Below are 17,889 nucleotides of genomic sequence, written 5' to 3'. Positions count from 1 at the left end.
ACGAAAATTCCATCGTAAATGCTGCCATAAATTTGATAGCTTGATTTTGAGGGTCCACCTTCTGCAATGCAATCCTGATCCGACATGCCACGCATTACGTCTTTTTTTGGCATACATATCGATGTATATAATTCAATTCAATTTATGCAACGTTTTATTATTTATAACCTCTTATTCTGTGATCAACTCCATTTCTTGTTGCCTCTTATTTCTTCTGAATCTAAAAAAGAAAAAATTTAAATAATTTATGCAAATAGACAAAAAGAATTCGATGTGTATAATTATAAAATTTGGATCCATCGACAAGTTGAACGATTTTTACTTAATTTTTCTAATACCAATTATTCCGCAGGTCTCTCTCAAGTTTTAACCTTTTTTACAAAAATTTACCAATTTCTTTTATATTTAAAATCAAACTTACACCTTATAATGTTAATAAAAAAATCAAGCACTTTAATAGACAAAAGTCTGTTGATTCATATACAAATTACTAATATTGTGTCAATCTTGGGAATATAAAAGTAAATATACTTTTATTTTAATCATGTTAATATAATTACTGTTTTTGAGTTAACCCATTAGAAAATTACAGTTGTTTCGCTTCAAGCACGAACTAGTAAAAGTAAAAGTAATTAATTTTTCCCTAAAACGAGGATGTAATTAATTTTTATAGAGAGGGATACGTGGAGATTTTACGCTGTGTTCCTTTGGAGGGATGACACTGTTGACGCTAATTAGTGCGGACGGATTTCGAAATGAAAGGTCGTTCGTTTAAGTGGATATGCGCGGATTTGAGGAGACGGATTACCGCTGATTTGCGGGATTCTACTGTGCAGCTCATCTCGTAAAGGTGAGAGGATTTGCGATGATTTAGGATACAAAGACGCATATACCCTGTACGACATAGCAGCTTTTCCCAGCACTTCCATACATCAGCGAACGTTAGAAGTTATTCGATTCTGAAGCATTAGTAACCGATTCCAACGCTTCTTGATAAATTAAAAATGGTACACTGTGGTTTCACGAGAAAGCACTACTGTGGTTTGAAGAGTAAAGTGGACTGGGTGCCCATGTGATGAGCAGTTTTGACTGTATGTTGCCTACCACTTGTTTAATTTGGTAAATGCTTTTGCAGCCCAATACAGTGTCGAGATTCCGTGTTTGAGTGACTGTTTGACTAAACCATTCGCTGCCATCAACTGCAAAGGAGAGAATCTCTGCCATTGCTTGCTGGAAACATGTTTGAGTTTCAAAAGAATAAGCATCTTCACCATTAAGAAGGTCGTGCTTGGTGGATTACTTGACTTGGGTGACACAGCGAACTTTGAAGAGGACCGAACTTTGAAGACGACCATTGTGGGAGTGTGTGTGCTGAACTTCTTGCAAAGAGTAACCAGTTGTGGAGGAGAGGTATACTTTCTTTCCGTGTTGATGTGGTTGTTGCAGGTACAACCATGGTGACGAAGTTGAGGACGAAGGCAGGAGGACGACGAACGTTGTTGATGATGATGACAGAGTGGATGAAGGTGATCGAACGTCGAAGCAGTGCTTGAAGAAATTAGATTCATCACGGCTGTACCTCGGTGGAAGAAGAAGAGGGTATTGGGTTGGAGAGCTTGCAGGCGTACTCGGTTACAACACACCGTAACCGGTTATCGTTGTCCATGCGCATATCCGATTACAGGACCCATAACCGGTTACAGTGGAAATTTTTGTTCAAGGCTTAATCGGTTACAGAATATTGTAACCGGTTAGAGGTCGTCCAGAATTTTTTTACAGGCGCTCGTGTTCCAGGCGTGGTGTGCATGAGTTCATCCTTTTGGGCAGGTTGTGGTGTGTGAAGTTAGTTTCCATAAACATAGGTGCATGCCTTGCTCCATCCTTGGTTAGGTGTTGTGTGTTAAGGTTGATGCATGGAAGCGCTGGCAGCGTTGGGGTTGTAGAGAACACAGCACATGATGGAGGGTGGTTTGGTACCACTACCCTTCGAGGCACACAAGGACTTACCGTAAACATGAAGAAGGGGATGCGGGAGGGGAGGGTGATGTCTTGCATGGAGAAGAAGATCTGCATGGGGATGGAGGTGGAGAGGAGGAGGACGACGGTGGTGGGAAGGATTTACGAGCGTAGTTTTTTCACTAACAAATTCAGGATAAGCCTGACAGTGAGGTGCAGTTGAAATTTAAGCAAGATGCTAACCATTTCTGTGTGTTGCAGGTTCATGTTTTGAAGCTGAGAGGTGCATTCCAAAGCTGCTGGTAAGCTAGGGAGGTCCATAGCATTTATCAGGTACGAGAAGAAACACCTTTATTTATGTGTCCAGTTTTAATGCACACCGTTTTAACATTTTCATGCTTGTTTATTGATGTGTTCTGTAATAAATTGTGCAGATTGGCTTGACAAATTCAGCCGTCCGTGTTGCAATTATATTATTCACTGTAATTTTCAATCTGTGGACGAAAGTGTTTTGGACCAAAGTCTTTTGAATGTAGATTGATCTTCTTACTGAACTTCAATATTGACAAGGAACACTGGTTACTGATAACCAATTTCACAGTACTCAAATAATAGAAAAATTGCTTATGATGAAGATTTTACATCTATGCTGAGAGGCGATCCATCTTAGAGGACCATATATATATGCAAGTGTATTAAACATACCTTTTGACCGTTACGTCCTTAAGCTTACTAAGTTGCTCTGTTCATTCACTGGGTAGAGTGAGCAAAAGGTACATATTTATATGATGTTTTATGGGGTTGTTTTTACAAATGATATAAGATATTGATGTTCTTATTTGCACAGGTTTGTTTTGGAAGTGTCATTCATTTCATCAGAATTGAAGCCAGTAACTTATTCCGATCTTGGTGTGAGTGCAAATTGAATCTTGGGTGAAGTCTTAATTTTTGCTGAAACACTTGCTTGAAAGCTTAATAAGTTTCTTCAAGAGGTATGTTTGAAATCACTTTATTATATTAATATGGTTGAATGTGGTTGGTTTAGTTAATAAATGTAATGTATGTTGGTTAATTAAGTTATGAATGGTAGAATATTGTTAAATAGGATATGAGGACATGAGTATGTGAATTTAATTATGTAGTTCTAATTTAGTTTTATGTTTGTATAAAGTGGTTAATGAGTATGTATGTTGTTAAGTTAATATAGATGGAAGGAGAATTAGATTTCTCATATTTGGACCGTGAAGATATAGATGATGATGTGGTCGGTGTAGACTTCAACATTATCGCATTGATACGTCAACAATTACAAATTACCACTTCATTGGCTGCAGTAACAATGTTATGCATTGTTGCACACGCGTTGAGTATCTTGAATATGTACTCTAGTGATTCCAGTAGTGTAAGCAATTACCTACCAGACAGAGACCGTCGTAGAGAGCAATTAATGTCATATCTTGTGCATACGGTTCGGTGTCGTGACATCATTAGGATGGGACCAGAGGCATTTATTAAGCTATGCGAGAGACTAAGATCAATGGGGTTAGTTAAGGACGCCATTCGTTCAACAGTGGAGCAACAAGTTGCTCAATTTCTTCATATAATTGGCCATAATGTTAAGAATCGAAGTGTGGCATTTTTTTTCCATCGTTCTGGTTCGACGGTTAGCAGACACTTTCACAATGTCTTGGATGCTATCTTGACTTTGGAATCGGAATTTCTAATCCAACCCTCAGGAAGTGAGGTGCATCCATATGTCTTCAACAACAATCGATTTTACCCGTACTTTAAGGTACGCATATGAACATATTTGTAGACGTTCTTTGATGAAAGTATGATAACAATGATTTTTGGTTTATGATCACTTCTTATTTTTATTATTAGGATTGTTTAGGGGCCGTAGACGGTACTTATGTACGTGTAAAGGTGCCAAGTCGTGAAGCTGTCAGATTTCGAGGAAGAAAAGATTGGCCAACTCAAAATGTCTTTGCTGCATGTGATTTTGACATGAAATTCACATATGTTCTTGCTGGGTGGGAAGGCACTGCATCTGATTCAAGAATTTTAAAAAATGCTCTTGAAAGAGATGATCCGTTGGTTATTCCCCAAGGTCAGTGTGTACATTGCGATGTTGAAGATTTTATTTAGCAGTGACTAATTATCTGTTTGTGGGAAACATTGTAGAAAAATACTACCTCGGTGATGCTGGATTTATGTTGAAAAGCACAATTTTGACTCCATATAGAGGCGTCAGATATCACCTTAAAGAATATACACGTAGAGGACCACAAAATGCAAGGGAGTTGTTTAATCATAGACATTCATCCTTGCGAAATGTCATCGAAAGAACCTTTGGTGTTTTGAAGAAACGATTCCCTATCATTGCAAGTGGCACTGAACCGCACTATGGATTGGAGACAATGACAGACATTATATTAGCTTGTTGTATCTTACACAACTTCCTTCGTGGCGTGGACAACGATGAAGCATTGCTTGATGAAGTTGATCATGAGTTGAATGAAAGGGATGACCATAATGTTTCATCATCTCAAGTTAGAGAAGAGGACCATAGGATTGGAAGTAGTATTAGGGATTCTATAGCAGATCATATGTGGCGAGATTATCAAAACTCGTAGTTATTGTATTATATTATTGTTGTATTTAGATTGACTATTTCATGTTATGGGTATGACAAAAACATAATATTAACGATGTTTAAAGTTAACCTTTGACCACTTTTTTTATGAATTAGGTTTTAAATGAGCAGAGGTAAGACAATCGCCATTGAGTCCTCTGGTCCAACTAGAGAGTTTATGAAGTGGACAGAGGCACGACTTCTTCACTGTATGATTGAGGAATCACGAATCGGTAATAGGGTTGACGGCAGCTGGACATCCCAAGCTTATAGTAATATAGTTGATCATCTTCATAGCTGTGGGTATGTCGCAATTACCAAAAATAATGTAAAAAATCGTCAGAAAGTATTGAAAGATAAATGGCGCGAGGTGCATGACCTGTTCTCTGGGTTGAGTGGATTTGCGTGGAACCCGGTTAGTATGACCTTTAATGCTGAGGACGAAGTGTGGATGGACTTGATTCAGGTATTTATCTATATTCTCACATATTCTCACTGTCAATTATACATGATATGAAACAATGTGTTTGTTTTATTTGTTGTTTCAGTCGAGGCCAACGGCGGCAAAGTGGAGAGTTAATAGTATAAAACACTACGATTTGATGGTCGAGCTATGGGCAGCTGATCGAGCTACTGGAAGTGGTGTTCGGACTGCACGTCAAGCACGTCGGCAACGTGTTGGGCCTCGCGTCACTGTTGATTTGAATGAAAATGTTGAGTACATTCCAGAACAGCCTGATTGGAATCGGTATAGAGACCCAACTCCACCATCGCCTCCTCCATCTGTTGATGAATATAGTCCGGGACAGACTCAATCTGTGCCTTCCGTCCCATCTGGTGGCACTTCATCGTCACGTGGTTCGAAAAGGAAGGCACCCATGGTCGATTGTATTGATTCTCAATTTGATAAGTTGACGACTAGTCTGGATGGGTTTGCAAATGTCTTAAGCTCATCAAATGTTCATTTTGGTGTCATCTCTGATGCAGCCGTGCGTCAAGTGTCAGCAATGGAAGATAGAAATAAAATACTCCGTCGCAACCCGAATTACACATATACAGAGGCGGACATTTATGAAATGTTGACTTCTATGAACATTGCTGACGAGAATTTATTGGACCAATGTTATGATTTCTTATGTGGAAACCCCACATGTACAAAGAGGTTGATGGGACTGCCACCACATAAGCGGTGGAATAAATTATGTAAAATGATATCGGGCGGTGACTTTTAGCGTACTTCATATCAGACTTACTTCTATTAGTATTAAATGAAATTGTGTATCAGTAATTTAGTTATGAATGTTTATATTTGTATGGTAGATGTCATTTTGTAGTTCTGTTAATGTATACGATGTATGACATTTGTTCTTATGTTTTGTTCTGCATTGTTAATATTAAATATAAGTAATATCTTATGATGTACTTTCTTATTTTAATGAAATGATTTGTTGAAGAAATTATCAGATGGCCTCATCATCAACAAAAAGGCCAAGAAAAAGTCGTAAGGGTAAACAAACTCTCACTGAGGCAGAAGATGCACCCCTTCTAAGACCATCTGTAGAGGAGCAATTAGATCAGCGTCATTTTTTCACACACAGTCATCAAATGGAAAACTATGCAGCTGAATACTGTACAAGGACTATAGTTCCTCCCAAGATAATGAATTTTGACTCATTTACCGGTTCAGGGTTATTTTTCCAGCAGCATCTTCTATTTCAAGGGTTGAGGCAATTTCTTACATTACAGGGACCCTACTATCCGGATTTAATCAAGGTATTTTATTCCAATCTGAAGATATCATCAAATGGATATATGCTCAGTGAGGTAAACAAGAGAAAAATTAGATTCAAACCTGCTGATTGGTTGAATGTAGTGAACTTGAAGTACGACGGTCCGAAATTGTGTTATTCAAATATCCCACATGACTTTCCATATGACCGCGACATGGCATTAGCTACTATGATCATACCAGATTTGCAGGGTGGTCAAGGTGTTTTAACGGTTGGTTGTTTGAATATCAATGATAGGCTTCTGCATTATATTATTGTGCATATGTTGACTCCACGACCAGGGAATTTTGCTAGGTTATTGCATGAAGATATTTTTATGATATGGGTGCTTAAAAATAATATAGCAATCAATTGGCCTCATCACATCATGCAGCATATGGTTAAATGCAAGGCCAGTGACACACCCCTCCCATACGGTGTCCTTATCACACATATCATGCAATATTGTGGAGTTCACGTCGATGCCGATGCTTGCACTCATATAGGGTCCCGACATCACTTTTCTATCAATTCTTTGAAGAGGATGAAAATTATTAATGTCAACGGTGTTTGGCAACACGATCTGGATGATTATCAAGAAGAAGACCAAGCAGACCCTCATCACCACACTATGCAGCCTCCTCCACCTCTATCTAATGCTAACATGATCACTCAAATGTGGGAAGGAGTACAAGACTTGAGAAACAGAATGCAGGGTATGGAACAAATGTAGGTGCGGGTTCAACGTATTGAAGATAACTTGGCAAACCTTTCCCTAGACATGAACCGCCAATTTGCTCACCTCAATCAAAATGTGAACTCAATTCTTCACCATTTAGATGATTAAGTTCATTATATTTCCGTATATGTATTACATGACTTTAATATATATAAGTTTCTTTGTATGTGACTTATATTTGTATGTCGATTATTTTGCATTTATTTTTAGTTCATGTAATATTATAACTTGCTACTTAATTGTGGTTGTTTGATTAATATTAATCATTCTCACTTCAATGACTTACAAATTCACATCATGGTATACTAAATTATATTACAATTTAAATTTACATTTAAAAATATATTCATTTAACTAAATTATAACTCATATAATTTTTAAACATTAATTTAAACAATTAATAATTATTTGTTCCTATTCATAAACATATTTACAATTAAATATAACATTACAAAATTACATTTTATAATACTTTTATAACTAGGGGCAATTTGGTCATCTTCATTTTCTACCAATTAAACTAATTTTTAAAATCTATCACATCAATCAAATTCTACACTAATTCTCATAAATTTTACTTCCAAATCCACTCTCAATTACCCACAAATCCACTCAAAAAAACAACTAAAAAATTACCCTCAAATCCACTCAAATCCATTCAAATCATCTCCCCCAAATCATCACCCACAAATCATACCAAAAGAACACACCCTTAATGTTGTTTTTGTAGGATAGAAAATACATTTTACTATGTGGTGTCCCATCAGAAATCGACGTCAAAAGGTGCAACAAAATACCACAGTTTGGTGCAGGCTATGATAAGGTAGCTGCTGCAAACTGCGAAGAGGGTTATTGAAGGTAGACAGAGAGATATTTTGAACGTTGTGCTTTTTTTTTTCTCCTTTCCTTTTTGTATCTTTTTCTCTAATTTGATTCTCATCTGCTATGTCTGATGTCAAAAGCAAACCACAGCCAAATCACACACTGGCAACGAAATTTCCACTACTATAACGAATGAAAGTCACACTCAAATTTTGGGACTACCTCATTTTGCATTGGTCCATACCCAACACTACAGATTCACCCAAGTTTAACCGTAAGATTAAAGGGATTGCTTTGGATTCGCTACCAAACTTCTTAGTATTATTCTACACAGGTTTAATCGTAATTAGGTTTGTAAATTAACCACCTGTGACTACCAGACCCCACTGTATCCTTAAATTACTCACAGATTCTCATTTCCATACGTGAGTTAATTGCTCTGTGTCTCTGACAACCCAGCCTTCAGCTTTTGATTCCTTTTAAGTCCAACAACTCACCATGCCCCACTTCCTATAAATTGCCCTTTATGCACCACAAATTCATCCCAATACAAAAGATTAAAACTTCCATCATATATTCTCTCAGGGCAACTCCTACCTGTTCATTATGTATGTCATAAATGTAAAAACTTGTACTAATTTAACCGTTAGTCTTAGTTTGAGTATGTAGTTGTGTTAATTAGCCAGACAAAAATTGTTGCTAGCATATGTAGTCTTGTGGCAGATTCATATTTGTGAAACCAAAAGTACATGGCTAGAATAGGAGCTATATATATAAACGTGAAATTATAGGTAAAAAAGAGTGTATAGTCCAATGTTCTCTGCAATCTGGAACCTGTTTTGCACTTTGCTTTTGTTGTGTTTCATAAGGACCATGCATCTCTGTGGAAAGAGTTGAGCTGGGAATCAGGCAGCAAAACGGTCCCCAGTTCAGATAACAACCACCAAAACAAAATTTCACCCTTTCATTTTCCTTATCCCATCACCCCAAAAGAAAAAGCTAGGGATTCTCCAATTCAGCCCCTTCTTCCGTGTCCTTCACTATTCCCAATCCTCACACACATAACCCAAAAATCACCCACCCCCACACAACCCCATCAAGATTTCAGCACAAAGTCTAAAACTTTTCACAAAATTGAAGAGACCCGGTTGATTTTTTTTCTGTTCGGGGTGAGCCATCGATCAATCATGACGCAGCGGCGGTTTCTGGACACGGAGCTGAGCATGCCACCGTCGTACGGCAACAACACGCGCGACACGTTCATCAGCGACGCCAACTTCGACACCAACATGGTGATCATTCTGGCGGCTCTACTGTGCGCTCTGATATGCGCGCTGGGGCTGAACTCCATCGCGCGGTGTGCGCTGCGGTGCGGGCGGCGCTTCGGCGACGAGACGGAGGAGCAGGCGGCGGCCCGCCTTGCCGGAACCGGGCTGAAGCGGCGTGAGCTCAGCCGCATCCCGGTGGCGGTGTATGGTGCCTCCGGCGAGACTATCCCGGCGACAGAGTGCCCCATATGCCTCGGGGAGTTCGAGAAAGGGGACAGGGTTCGAATGCTGCCCAAGTGCAACCACGGATTCCACGTGCACTGCATTGACACGTGGCTCCTCTCCCACTCCTCCTGTCCCAACTGCCGCCACTCCCTCCTCGAGAAACCCGCAGCGCCGGAAAGTGGGTCCCGCCGTAGGAGCGACGTCGTGGTGTTGGTGGAGCCGCCGAGTTGAAAGACAATAATATCGTGAAAAAGTTTTGGTGAATGGAGGTTGAGAAATTTAATGTTAGTTGTTAGAGTAGATATTAGTTGGTTATTAATAAATTTGAAGTGATCATCCTTACACACGTTTATTTTTATTTATTTTTTAAAATTAAAACATATGTTAATGTTTGTGCTGTGTATACTAGTACGTTGGATTGGATACAAAAAAACAAATCTTGAAAATGTGCATAATCTTAGTGGTTTTTTATTTTATTCGTGAGCACTACTATGCCATTGATAGATTATATGCTAAAGTCATTTGAGTAATTATTAGGGTTGATCTAGTGTTGGATTTGAAGAGTTTATACACCAAGTTTTATAAATTAAAGCTATTTAGAGTGCATTAGTTGTGTGGATCAATAGAAAGGAGTTGAATAAAGATGAATAAAGAGTCTTTCATGAAGGGCTTTAGAAGGTGTTCCAAAAATGAAATGGAAGAAGATATATGCAAGAGTAAGACTATTAGTCTTCATATCAATGTTCTTTTTCTTCTTTTTAGGGTTACTTGTAGACAGGTTTTGGTCTTAGTTATTGCTTTTTTCCTTATAGTTTGGTTTATGAATGATTTTCATCTATAAATTGTTTTTACTAATTTTGTGTATTTTCAAGAACTATGCAAAAAGAAAAAATCGATGTTCTTATAAATCCTTCAAATTCTCATTTCCCTTCCCTAAAAATCTTCTAACTTGGGTGGATTGAACTATTTTAATCAAAACATCAACTTTTATCCAAAATTAAATATTTAAAAAATCTACCCTGCCTAAATCATACACCCTATAAAATTCTTCATTTTTTCAAAATTTTCTAAATATTTAATTTTTTAACTCTTAAAATCATTTTATATTCTAAAATCATCACAAACATTTCAATAGAAAAAGATAACTTTAGCGTTTTAGACAGAAGGAAACTAATAAAATTATCAACTTTTAATTTTAATCAAATAGAAAGACTTAATCTGTTAAAAAAAAACTTCATAAACACAATTTGTACATAGATCAATCTAAAAATTCAAATAAAATTTGTGTTTAAGATTATTAGTTGGTTTGAAGGTACTATTTTTACGAAAATTATTCTGACTTTATTTAGTGTAAGACAATACAAAATGGTTCTAGTTAGGAGTGGGAATTAATGAATAAGGATGGAGTATAATTTAAGTTTGATTCGAGAAAATGAAAAAAACAACCTTTAAGTTTAATTAATTTGTTTGGAAAAGAAAACTTTATTATTTAAGTTTAACTTATCTAAATAAAATATTTTTCTTAAATCTTATCCATAATTTGATTACTCATATAACCAATAATGTCTTGAATTATGTTCAAATGTATTAGTTTAATTCAAGTGAACAAAACTGTTAAATGACAAAGAAAAAGCAGGAGGAAATCATGTAATAGTTAAGTAAGAATTATTTTAAGATAAAACAACATTTACTTAGTGTTACTCCTTTTCCTTATCTAAAATTTACATTTTTACTATAACTAGCATAAAATCGAGTAATAGCTACCCTCTGATAGTTAAGTTTATAAAACTCGAATTGGACCCATATATTTAATCAAAATAAATTTCATATTTAAAACTATTTATTTACATAAACTAAATATCTCTTATACCCAACAATTGATAAATTTATTTAAAATAATTTACTTATAATTCCAGACATTTACATAGCAATTATAAAGTACTAGTAGCTAGAAGATTGCATTGAAAATGAATTGAAGTAGCAATTTTCAATTTAGCTATACATAGCTATCACGTGAACCAAAATGATGTCGCTACATGTTATCTTTGCTGGGGCCAACTTCATGATATCTCAGTATGGTTTTTTGCTTGGAGTTTTCGGACAAGTTATTTCTTAAATTAATATTAACATAGTCAAAGTGCCGTAGATAAATGTGTCTCTAGAATGTTGGAAATCATAAATTGAGGAAAAATTAAGAATAAAATAGTATTTAATTGGTGCTTGGAAGTGAAAAAAATCATATTTGCAAGAAAAGAGTGTAGTGTGAAAATGGATAATCTTTATTGAAATATTTGGATCCGATTGGATAGGATGGATATAAAAACATGAATTGGTGAATAAACAAAACCTTGGGTGTTAGTAAATGTCGTGTTGGATTGTGGAATGCACATGGAAGTGTCATACATTTACCCATAAACTAGCCATATTAGGTATCATATCAACACTTCCACCTTGCAATTATTTCCTACTATATGTCAATTTACTTCACCCAACTCTTTTCTCATGCCCACCTAAGTTTGCATCAACCTAATACTTTAAACCTATTCAATAAAATATTAGCTCCCTATATCTAAAGATCTTATACTAATTTAAAATAGAGAACAAACAAAACTTATAAATGTTTTTTTTTTTAGTTTATTGAGTTAATGAATTAATTTTAATTCTCTTTTTTTTTAGTTTGAACACTCAGGAAATGCAAAATGCAAAGAGAATATTGTATTCATTATAATGGTTGACGTGTTATAAAAATAGAAACAAATATAAAGTAAAGGTATAAAACCAAAATTTGTAAACCATTCCCTACTTCACTTTTTCTAGCTTACATATACCACCATTCTCAAAGCCACTAATTCATTATTCATGTCTCCCAATCATGTCATCAAAATTATCCTATAAAGCCATGTGTTTTAATTTCTATGTTGTTTCTCTTTTAGGTAGCATAGAAAAAAAAATTTATGGTTTTTGGTCCATCATAAGATATATATATATATATATATATATATATATATATATATATATATATATATATATATATTCAAATGTAAAAACATGTTGAGCAAAAATAAACCGCAATGTCTCGTGATAGAATATTTTAATTTTTTCATTCAAGGTTTTTCTTCCACCACCCTTATTATTACTAACTTCACCCCTTCGTTAACAAAAAAAAATTAAAATATTTTTTCTCAGTCACTGCAGAAAAATCTCATTTACTCCATGAAGCATTTCAAATGTTTTGAAAATTTTATTTCGAAACATTCGTTACGAGAAACTCGTTATAAATTGTATAAATTATATTCTGAAAAATGTGTTTTGAAAATTTTATTCTAAGAAAGCTTATTATAAAATGTATTTTATATATGTTCTATTAAAATTGTTTAAAACATTTTGTTTCAGAAATTCTATTCTAAAAATTCTGTTCTGAAAATTTTATTCCAAAACTTTCAAAAACTTGTTTTAAAACATTTTCAAAATAAATAATTTAAACATCACTTTAAAAAATAAAATACTCGTGTCAAAATTATGGAATGTAACTTAAAATTATCCGAGTGCCAAAAAAAAATCATTTATTCCTTGTAATCCTAATTCCTCACTCATTTGAAACCTGAAAGCCACCAACGGCTCCTTGGAAACCAAACATAGGGCTACTGTTTCTCTGTTACAGTACTTTCTTTCCACTGTGGTTGGGAATGCTATCAGAGAGACAACAACAGCAGCAACAATCATGGAGACTCCAAGTCACTGCCAAAGCCAACAACTTCAACTTCTGATTCAGATTCGCCGCTGCAACTTCCAAACCCACTTGGAATTTCTCCTTCTTCCGCCTCTCCATTCTCCTCAAGTTTCCTAAATTCGCCTTAAAATTCGCTTCACACCCCACACAACCACCACACCGACCAGGATTCTTCGCTACCAAATTCATGAAAATTGTCCACAAACTTCGACCCAGATTGCCCGGAAAGAAGGAATCAAATGTTTCATATCCAAAGGTTAATCGTGTAACTTATCAGGTATATTAATACACTATTAGAGATCGTGTACTGATATTACAAAGTAAAATATATAAAAGACAATCTTTATGGTTAAACTCTAATTTTATGGCTGAATTAGTACATGCCTAAACACTAATCTATATTGATAGCAAGGTTGAATTTTTCTTTTCAATTTCACTACCTCGTGATAAGGATTAGGACTAATTCTGTTGAGTTCGCTATGCTTGCAGGACCTACATCGTGTTGGCTTTTGGGTTATGGGGATTCTAGCATGTGTGGCTGGATCTATCAGCAAGAGTGGTGAGAGGGGAGTGTTGATGCTTGGTTCTGTGTGGTATTTGTTGCTTCTGTTCTGGAAAATGAAGATAGTGAATTTAGTAGCATTCTTAGTGGTGGTGGGAACGATATTTTATTACTTGTTTTTTAATTTTGATTGTAATTATTGTTATTGGGAGTACATGGCAAGGTCATGGAATAAAATGGTTAATCTCTGGTAGATATGTTTCGTGTTCATGAGGAAGCTTTTAAGGTTGCCTTAACAGATATGATGTTCTTTTTACAGAATATGGAATTCAAACTATCTCTTTTCCTTGCAATTTCAAGCTTTTAAGGCATGTATTGTGCTTGGTGTATCTGTTCATTCTAAACCTATGTAATCTTGTGCTCTCTCAAATATATTTTGTTTTGATACAAAGTCCATGCAGTTACCATTCGAATTCGAAGTATTGTCTGTTTTAAGGTTTGTCTCTTACAGTTTTATCTTGTTTTATCTTTAAAAGACATATAAGAAAGTAAAGAAGAGAAGAATATTTAAATTATCTAAAACTTCTTCCACTTATGTGATACTTTCTCATTTTTCATGAATGTGATTTATTTTTAATGTCAATTCAGTTCATTTTAGTGAATAGATCATATCTGCTTCCATTAATATTTTCAAGGTTGAGTCACTTTTCTTTTCCCACAGATTTTTACTGTATCTGCATCTTCCATTTTATCAGCACTAATCTGTGTGAAACTGTGTTTGTGCAGCTTCCCAAGCTTTGCTGATACTGCTACATAAGTGTTTGTGGGTTATAATTGTTAGTTTATTGAAAATTTCGTTTCATAGTAAGAGAGTTAATATGTTAATAAATTTATTAGATTATTGAAATAACAAGTGAAAGTTGAAATTTTTTTCATGAATGCTATGATTTTTCAGGGAAGAGAATTTCAGCTGCAGAGGATCCAAATTCCATGTAATTATTTTGTTTTATTTAGGTGAACAGTGTATGTTCATAGCATGGAATCTCTTTTAGAAAGGACGTTTGACGTGGTAAATCACATCACGCAGTAGTTATAGTTTGTGTTTTTTATTGATTTGACTGAATTTTCAGCGTAAAATTCATTTTTTTATAAAAATAATTTATAATGAAAAAGTAAATAATTCCATGGTCATAATAAAGGTATTCTTTTCCTTTTCTTTTTCAGAAAGATAACAAATCAAATGTTTACATATTTATTGTATATATTCTAATTTTATTATTTTTTTACAATATTTATTTTTACTATTTTTTTCATTTATCTTTTTTCTTTGATCAACCTTCTTTATATATATATATATATATATATATAATTAAATTATTTGTTTCATGTTCAATATTTATCAATAGGTTTTCATGTGTTGTTTTAGTAGAAATAATTGAATTTAAGTTGTTAGCGAGATTTATATACGAAGCTGATGATGAGGTGTATGTTGAAAAATAATATATTAAGAGAATAAATTGTTAATATATTTATCCAAATATGCTATCAAGAATGTTAATATTATATTATTGAGTTTTGTTTACCGATATCTTAGAATATTAGTTAAATAGTTTTATAAAGGTTTAATACGTATTTTGGTCCCTCTTTTCGTAGGGTCTGTTCAAATTGGTCCTACTTTTTTTCAAAAGTTCACTAAGATCCCACTTTTCGCAAAAACGATGCACGTTAGTCCTTTTTTAGGTTTAATACGTATTTTGGTCCCTCTTTTCGTAGGGTCTGTTCAAATTGGTCCTACTTTTTTTCAAAAGTTCCCTATTTTGATCCCTATTTTGATCCCTCTTAGTGAACTTTTCGTATTTTGGTGAGCTGTACATTTTGATCCCTCAAAAGTTCACCTCAACGAAAAATGTACAACTCACCAAAATACGAAAAGTTCACTAAGAGGGATCAAAATAGGGATCAAAATAGGGAACTTTTGAAAAAAAGTAGGACCAATTTGAACAGACCCTACGAAAAGAGGGACCAAAATACGTATTAAACCTAAAAAAGGACTAACGTGCATCGTTTTTGCGAAAAGTGGGATCTTAGTGAACTTTTGAAAAAAAGTATGACCAATTTGAACAGACCCTACGAAAAGAGGGACCAAAATACGTATTAAACCTTTTATAAAAAACTTTTGAAAAATCAAGTATGTATCAGACATTGCGGTACAAAAGTAATTGATAATATTTTTAATAAAAAAAATTAATTGTTTACTCTTTAACGAATTAAAGTTGTGAGTATCTTTAGTTTTTTTATAGTATAACTTTATTATTATTATTATTATTATTACACATATTTTTAAATAATGTCTAGTTGTGGTTCAAGATCTTTAACATGTAGATATTTCAAGATCTGCATATAGTAAAGGCAGAGAAAACTTATGGGTAATTTATACTTTTAATCATGTATTATATATATCTAAAAAAAAGTTATTGATATATTTTGTTTTTGCATGTCACCTTAGGTATATGTGATTCCTTCAGGAAGATTTCTTATCGAATTCTTTTACTTCAACTCCTATAGAAAACAAAATAAATGTCAAAATAAGTTTGTGTTACAGTGCCATCAACACATAAAAAAATGCTAATAATAAGTATATGATTTACATAAGATAAAATAATAATAAGTTAACGTATATTTACATTTAGTCAACACATTAAAAAAAATAAGAAAAAGTAATAAAAAGTTTTTGAGTAAAAGAATAATTTTTCCATGTTGTGGGAGATATTTTTGTTAATATAAATAAGATTAACCCAAGAAGGTTTGCATAGCAATAAGGGGTGGCAAAAGCACAGTCTTATACTTGGCATGATGTGAGTATTTCATTGTAGCTGAATATAGTTTGCTTTTTGGATGCCTAACATGATTTTATTTTGAGTGATGCTCCCTCCACCACTCCATTTTTTTCTTACATCTCTCCATTTTTTTTTAATTCCAAATTTATCTTTTTTACTTTTTATTTTTACCAATTTTACTTTTTTTATTTTTTAAAACTCTAATCTCAATCCCCTCTCACTTCCATTTTCCCACCCTTCCCCCCCCCCCTCCCCCTCCCCCCATTGTCACTTTCTCTCTTTTTCTTAATTTCCATTTCCATTAACACAACATCTTTAATTTTCACTTCCGTTAACACATCATTTTCCATTTTCGTTTCTTCTTTCTTTCTTCTTTTCGTTGGTGCATGATGTGTCGTTCTGCTATGCATTCAACAAAATACTTCTTATTTGCATCCTCATAATTGTTTAATTGCACGTGATATTGTACAATGAAACATCAACCATCATCAGAGTCACAAACATTGAAACACTATTATAATAATAATATTAACGTGAGTGATTACAAGAAACTAGCTAATAGCAGCATGGTTGTGTTCCCCATTTTAAGGGATCACATGGAGGCCCATGTAAGGGAGGAATTTAGACTTTAGCAAACACAACCAGTGAAAACTCAACTAAGAGGATATTTGTTTTTATAGCTTAATTAACAGATTGTTGATTATTGAGATGATTTGAAAAAGAAATAATAAGTTATGTGGGGAGAAGAAAGAAAGAAGAAGAGAAAGTGATACTGGGAGGTGAGGGCTTGCTGCTGAGAATGAAAGAGAAAGTTAGAGTGAGAGAAGATTGAGATTAGGTTTTAAAAAATAAAAAGTAAAATTGGTAAAAGTAAAAAATAAAAAAGATACATTTGGAATTTAAAAAAATTGGAGAGGTGTAAGGAGAAGATGGGGTGGTGGAGGTCTTTTATTTTTTCTTTCATTTTCCTTAACTTTGTTTGAAAACAAAAATAAAAAGGATCAATATTGCCACGTTTTCTTCTAACACTTCCATAACTACTAATTGCACCTCCATAGCATCCAAGGGATTAAAATACCTTCCATAATGCACCATAGTATCTCTGCAGCTGCTAGGTCACCAACTACACCTTCATCTTCCATAATTATTGCATTCTTTGAGAGGAGGAAAAGGATAATTTTGTTCTAAAAAGCTCGTTAAAAAAACATTTCATATATTCAGAAAAATTTATTCCAAAAATCTTGTTATGAAATATATTTCATATGTTCTACAAAGTATTTTCCGAAAACTTATTTTAGAAAACTCGTTTTAGGAGGTGTTATAACATTAACTACTTTAATTGATCAAACTTAGGCTGACTTTAGCATAAAAACCTAAGCTGATCAATTAAAGCAGTTAATGTTTAT

The 17,889-nt window shown here is 34.2% G+C and overlaps 1 protein-coding gene and 1 long non-coding RNA gene across 2 annotated transcripts; both read left to right on the top strand.

Moving 5' to 3' along the window:
- Positions 1–8,469: 8,469 nt before the first annotated feature.
- On the top strand, positions 8,470–9,866 carry LOC108328342 (RING-H2 finger protein ATL74). The gene has a single exon (XM_017562201.2). It carries the CDS (start codon positions 9,109–9,111, stop codon positions 9,643–9,645), a length of 537 nt encoding a protein of 178 aa, XP_017417690.1. The 5' UTR covers positions 8,470–9,108; the 3' UTR covers positions 9,646–9,866.
- Positions 9,867–13,003: 3,137 nt separating this feature from the next.
- LOC108328715 (uncharacterized) lies at positions 13,004–13,901 on the top strand. The gene is made up of 2 exons (XR_001832135.1): positions 13,004–13,421; positions 13,634–13,901. It is a non-coding gene; the product is annotated as an uncharacterized LOC108328715 (long non-coding RNA).
- Positions 13,902–17,889: the final 3,988 nt, after the last annotated feature.

The sequence above is a fragment of the Vigna angularis genome, chromosome 2 (genome assembly GCF_016808095.1).
Source record: "Vigna angularis cultivar LongXiaoDou No.4 chromosome 2, ASM1680809v1, whole genome shotgun sequence".
Lineage (NCBI taxonomy): Eukaryota > Viridiplantae > Streptophyta > Magnoliopsida > Fabales > Fabaceae > Vigna > Vigna angularis.
The sequence above is the reverse complement of the archived record's forward strand: the minus strand, read 5'-3'. Positions and strand labels throughout refer to the sequence as shown.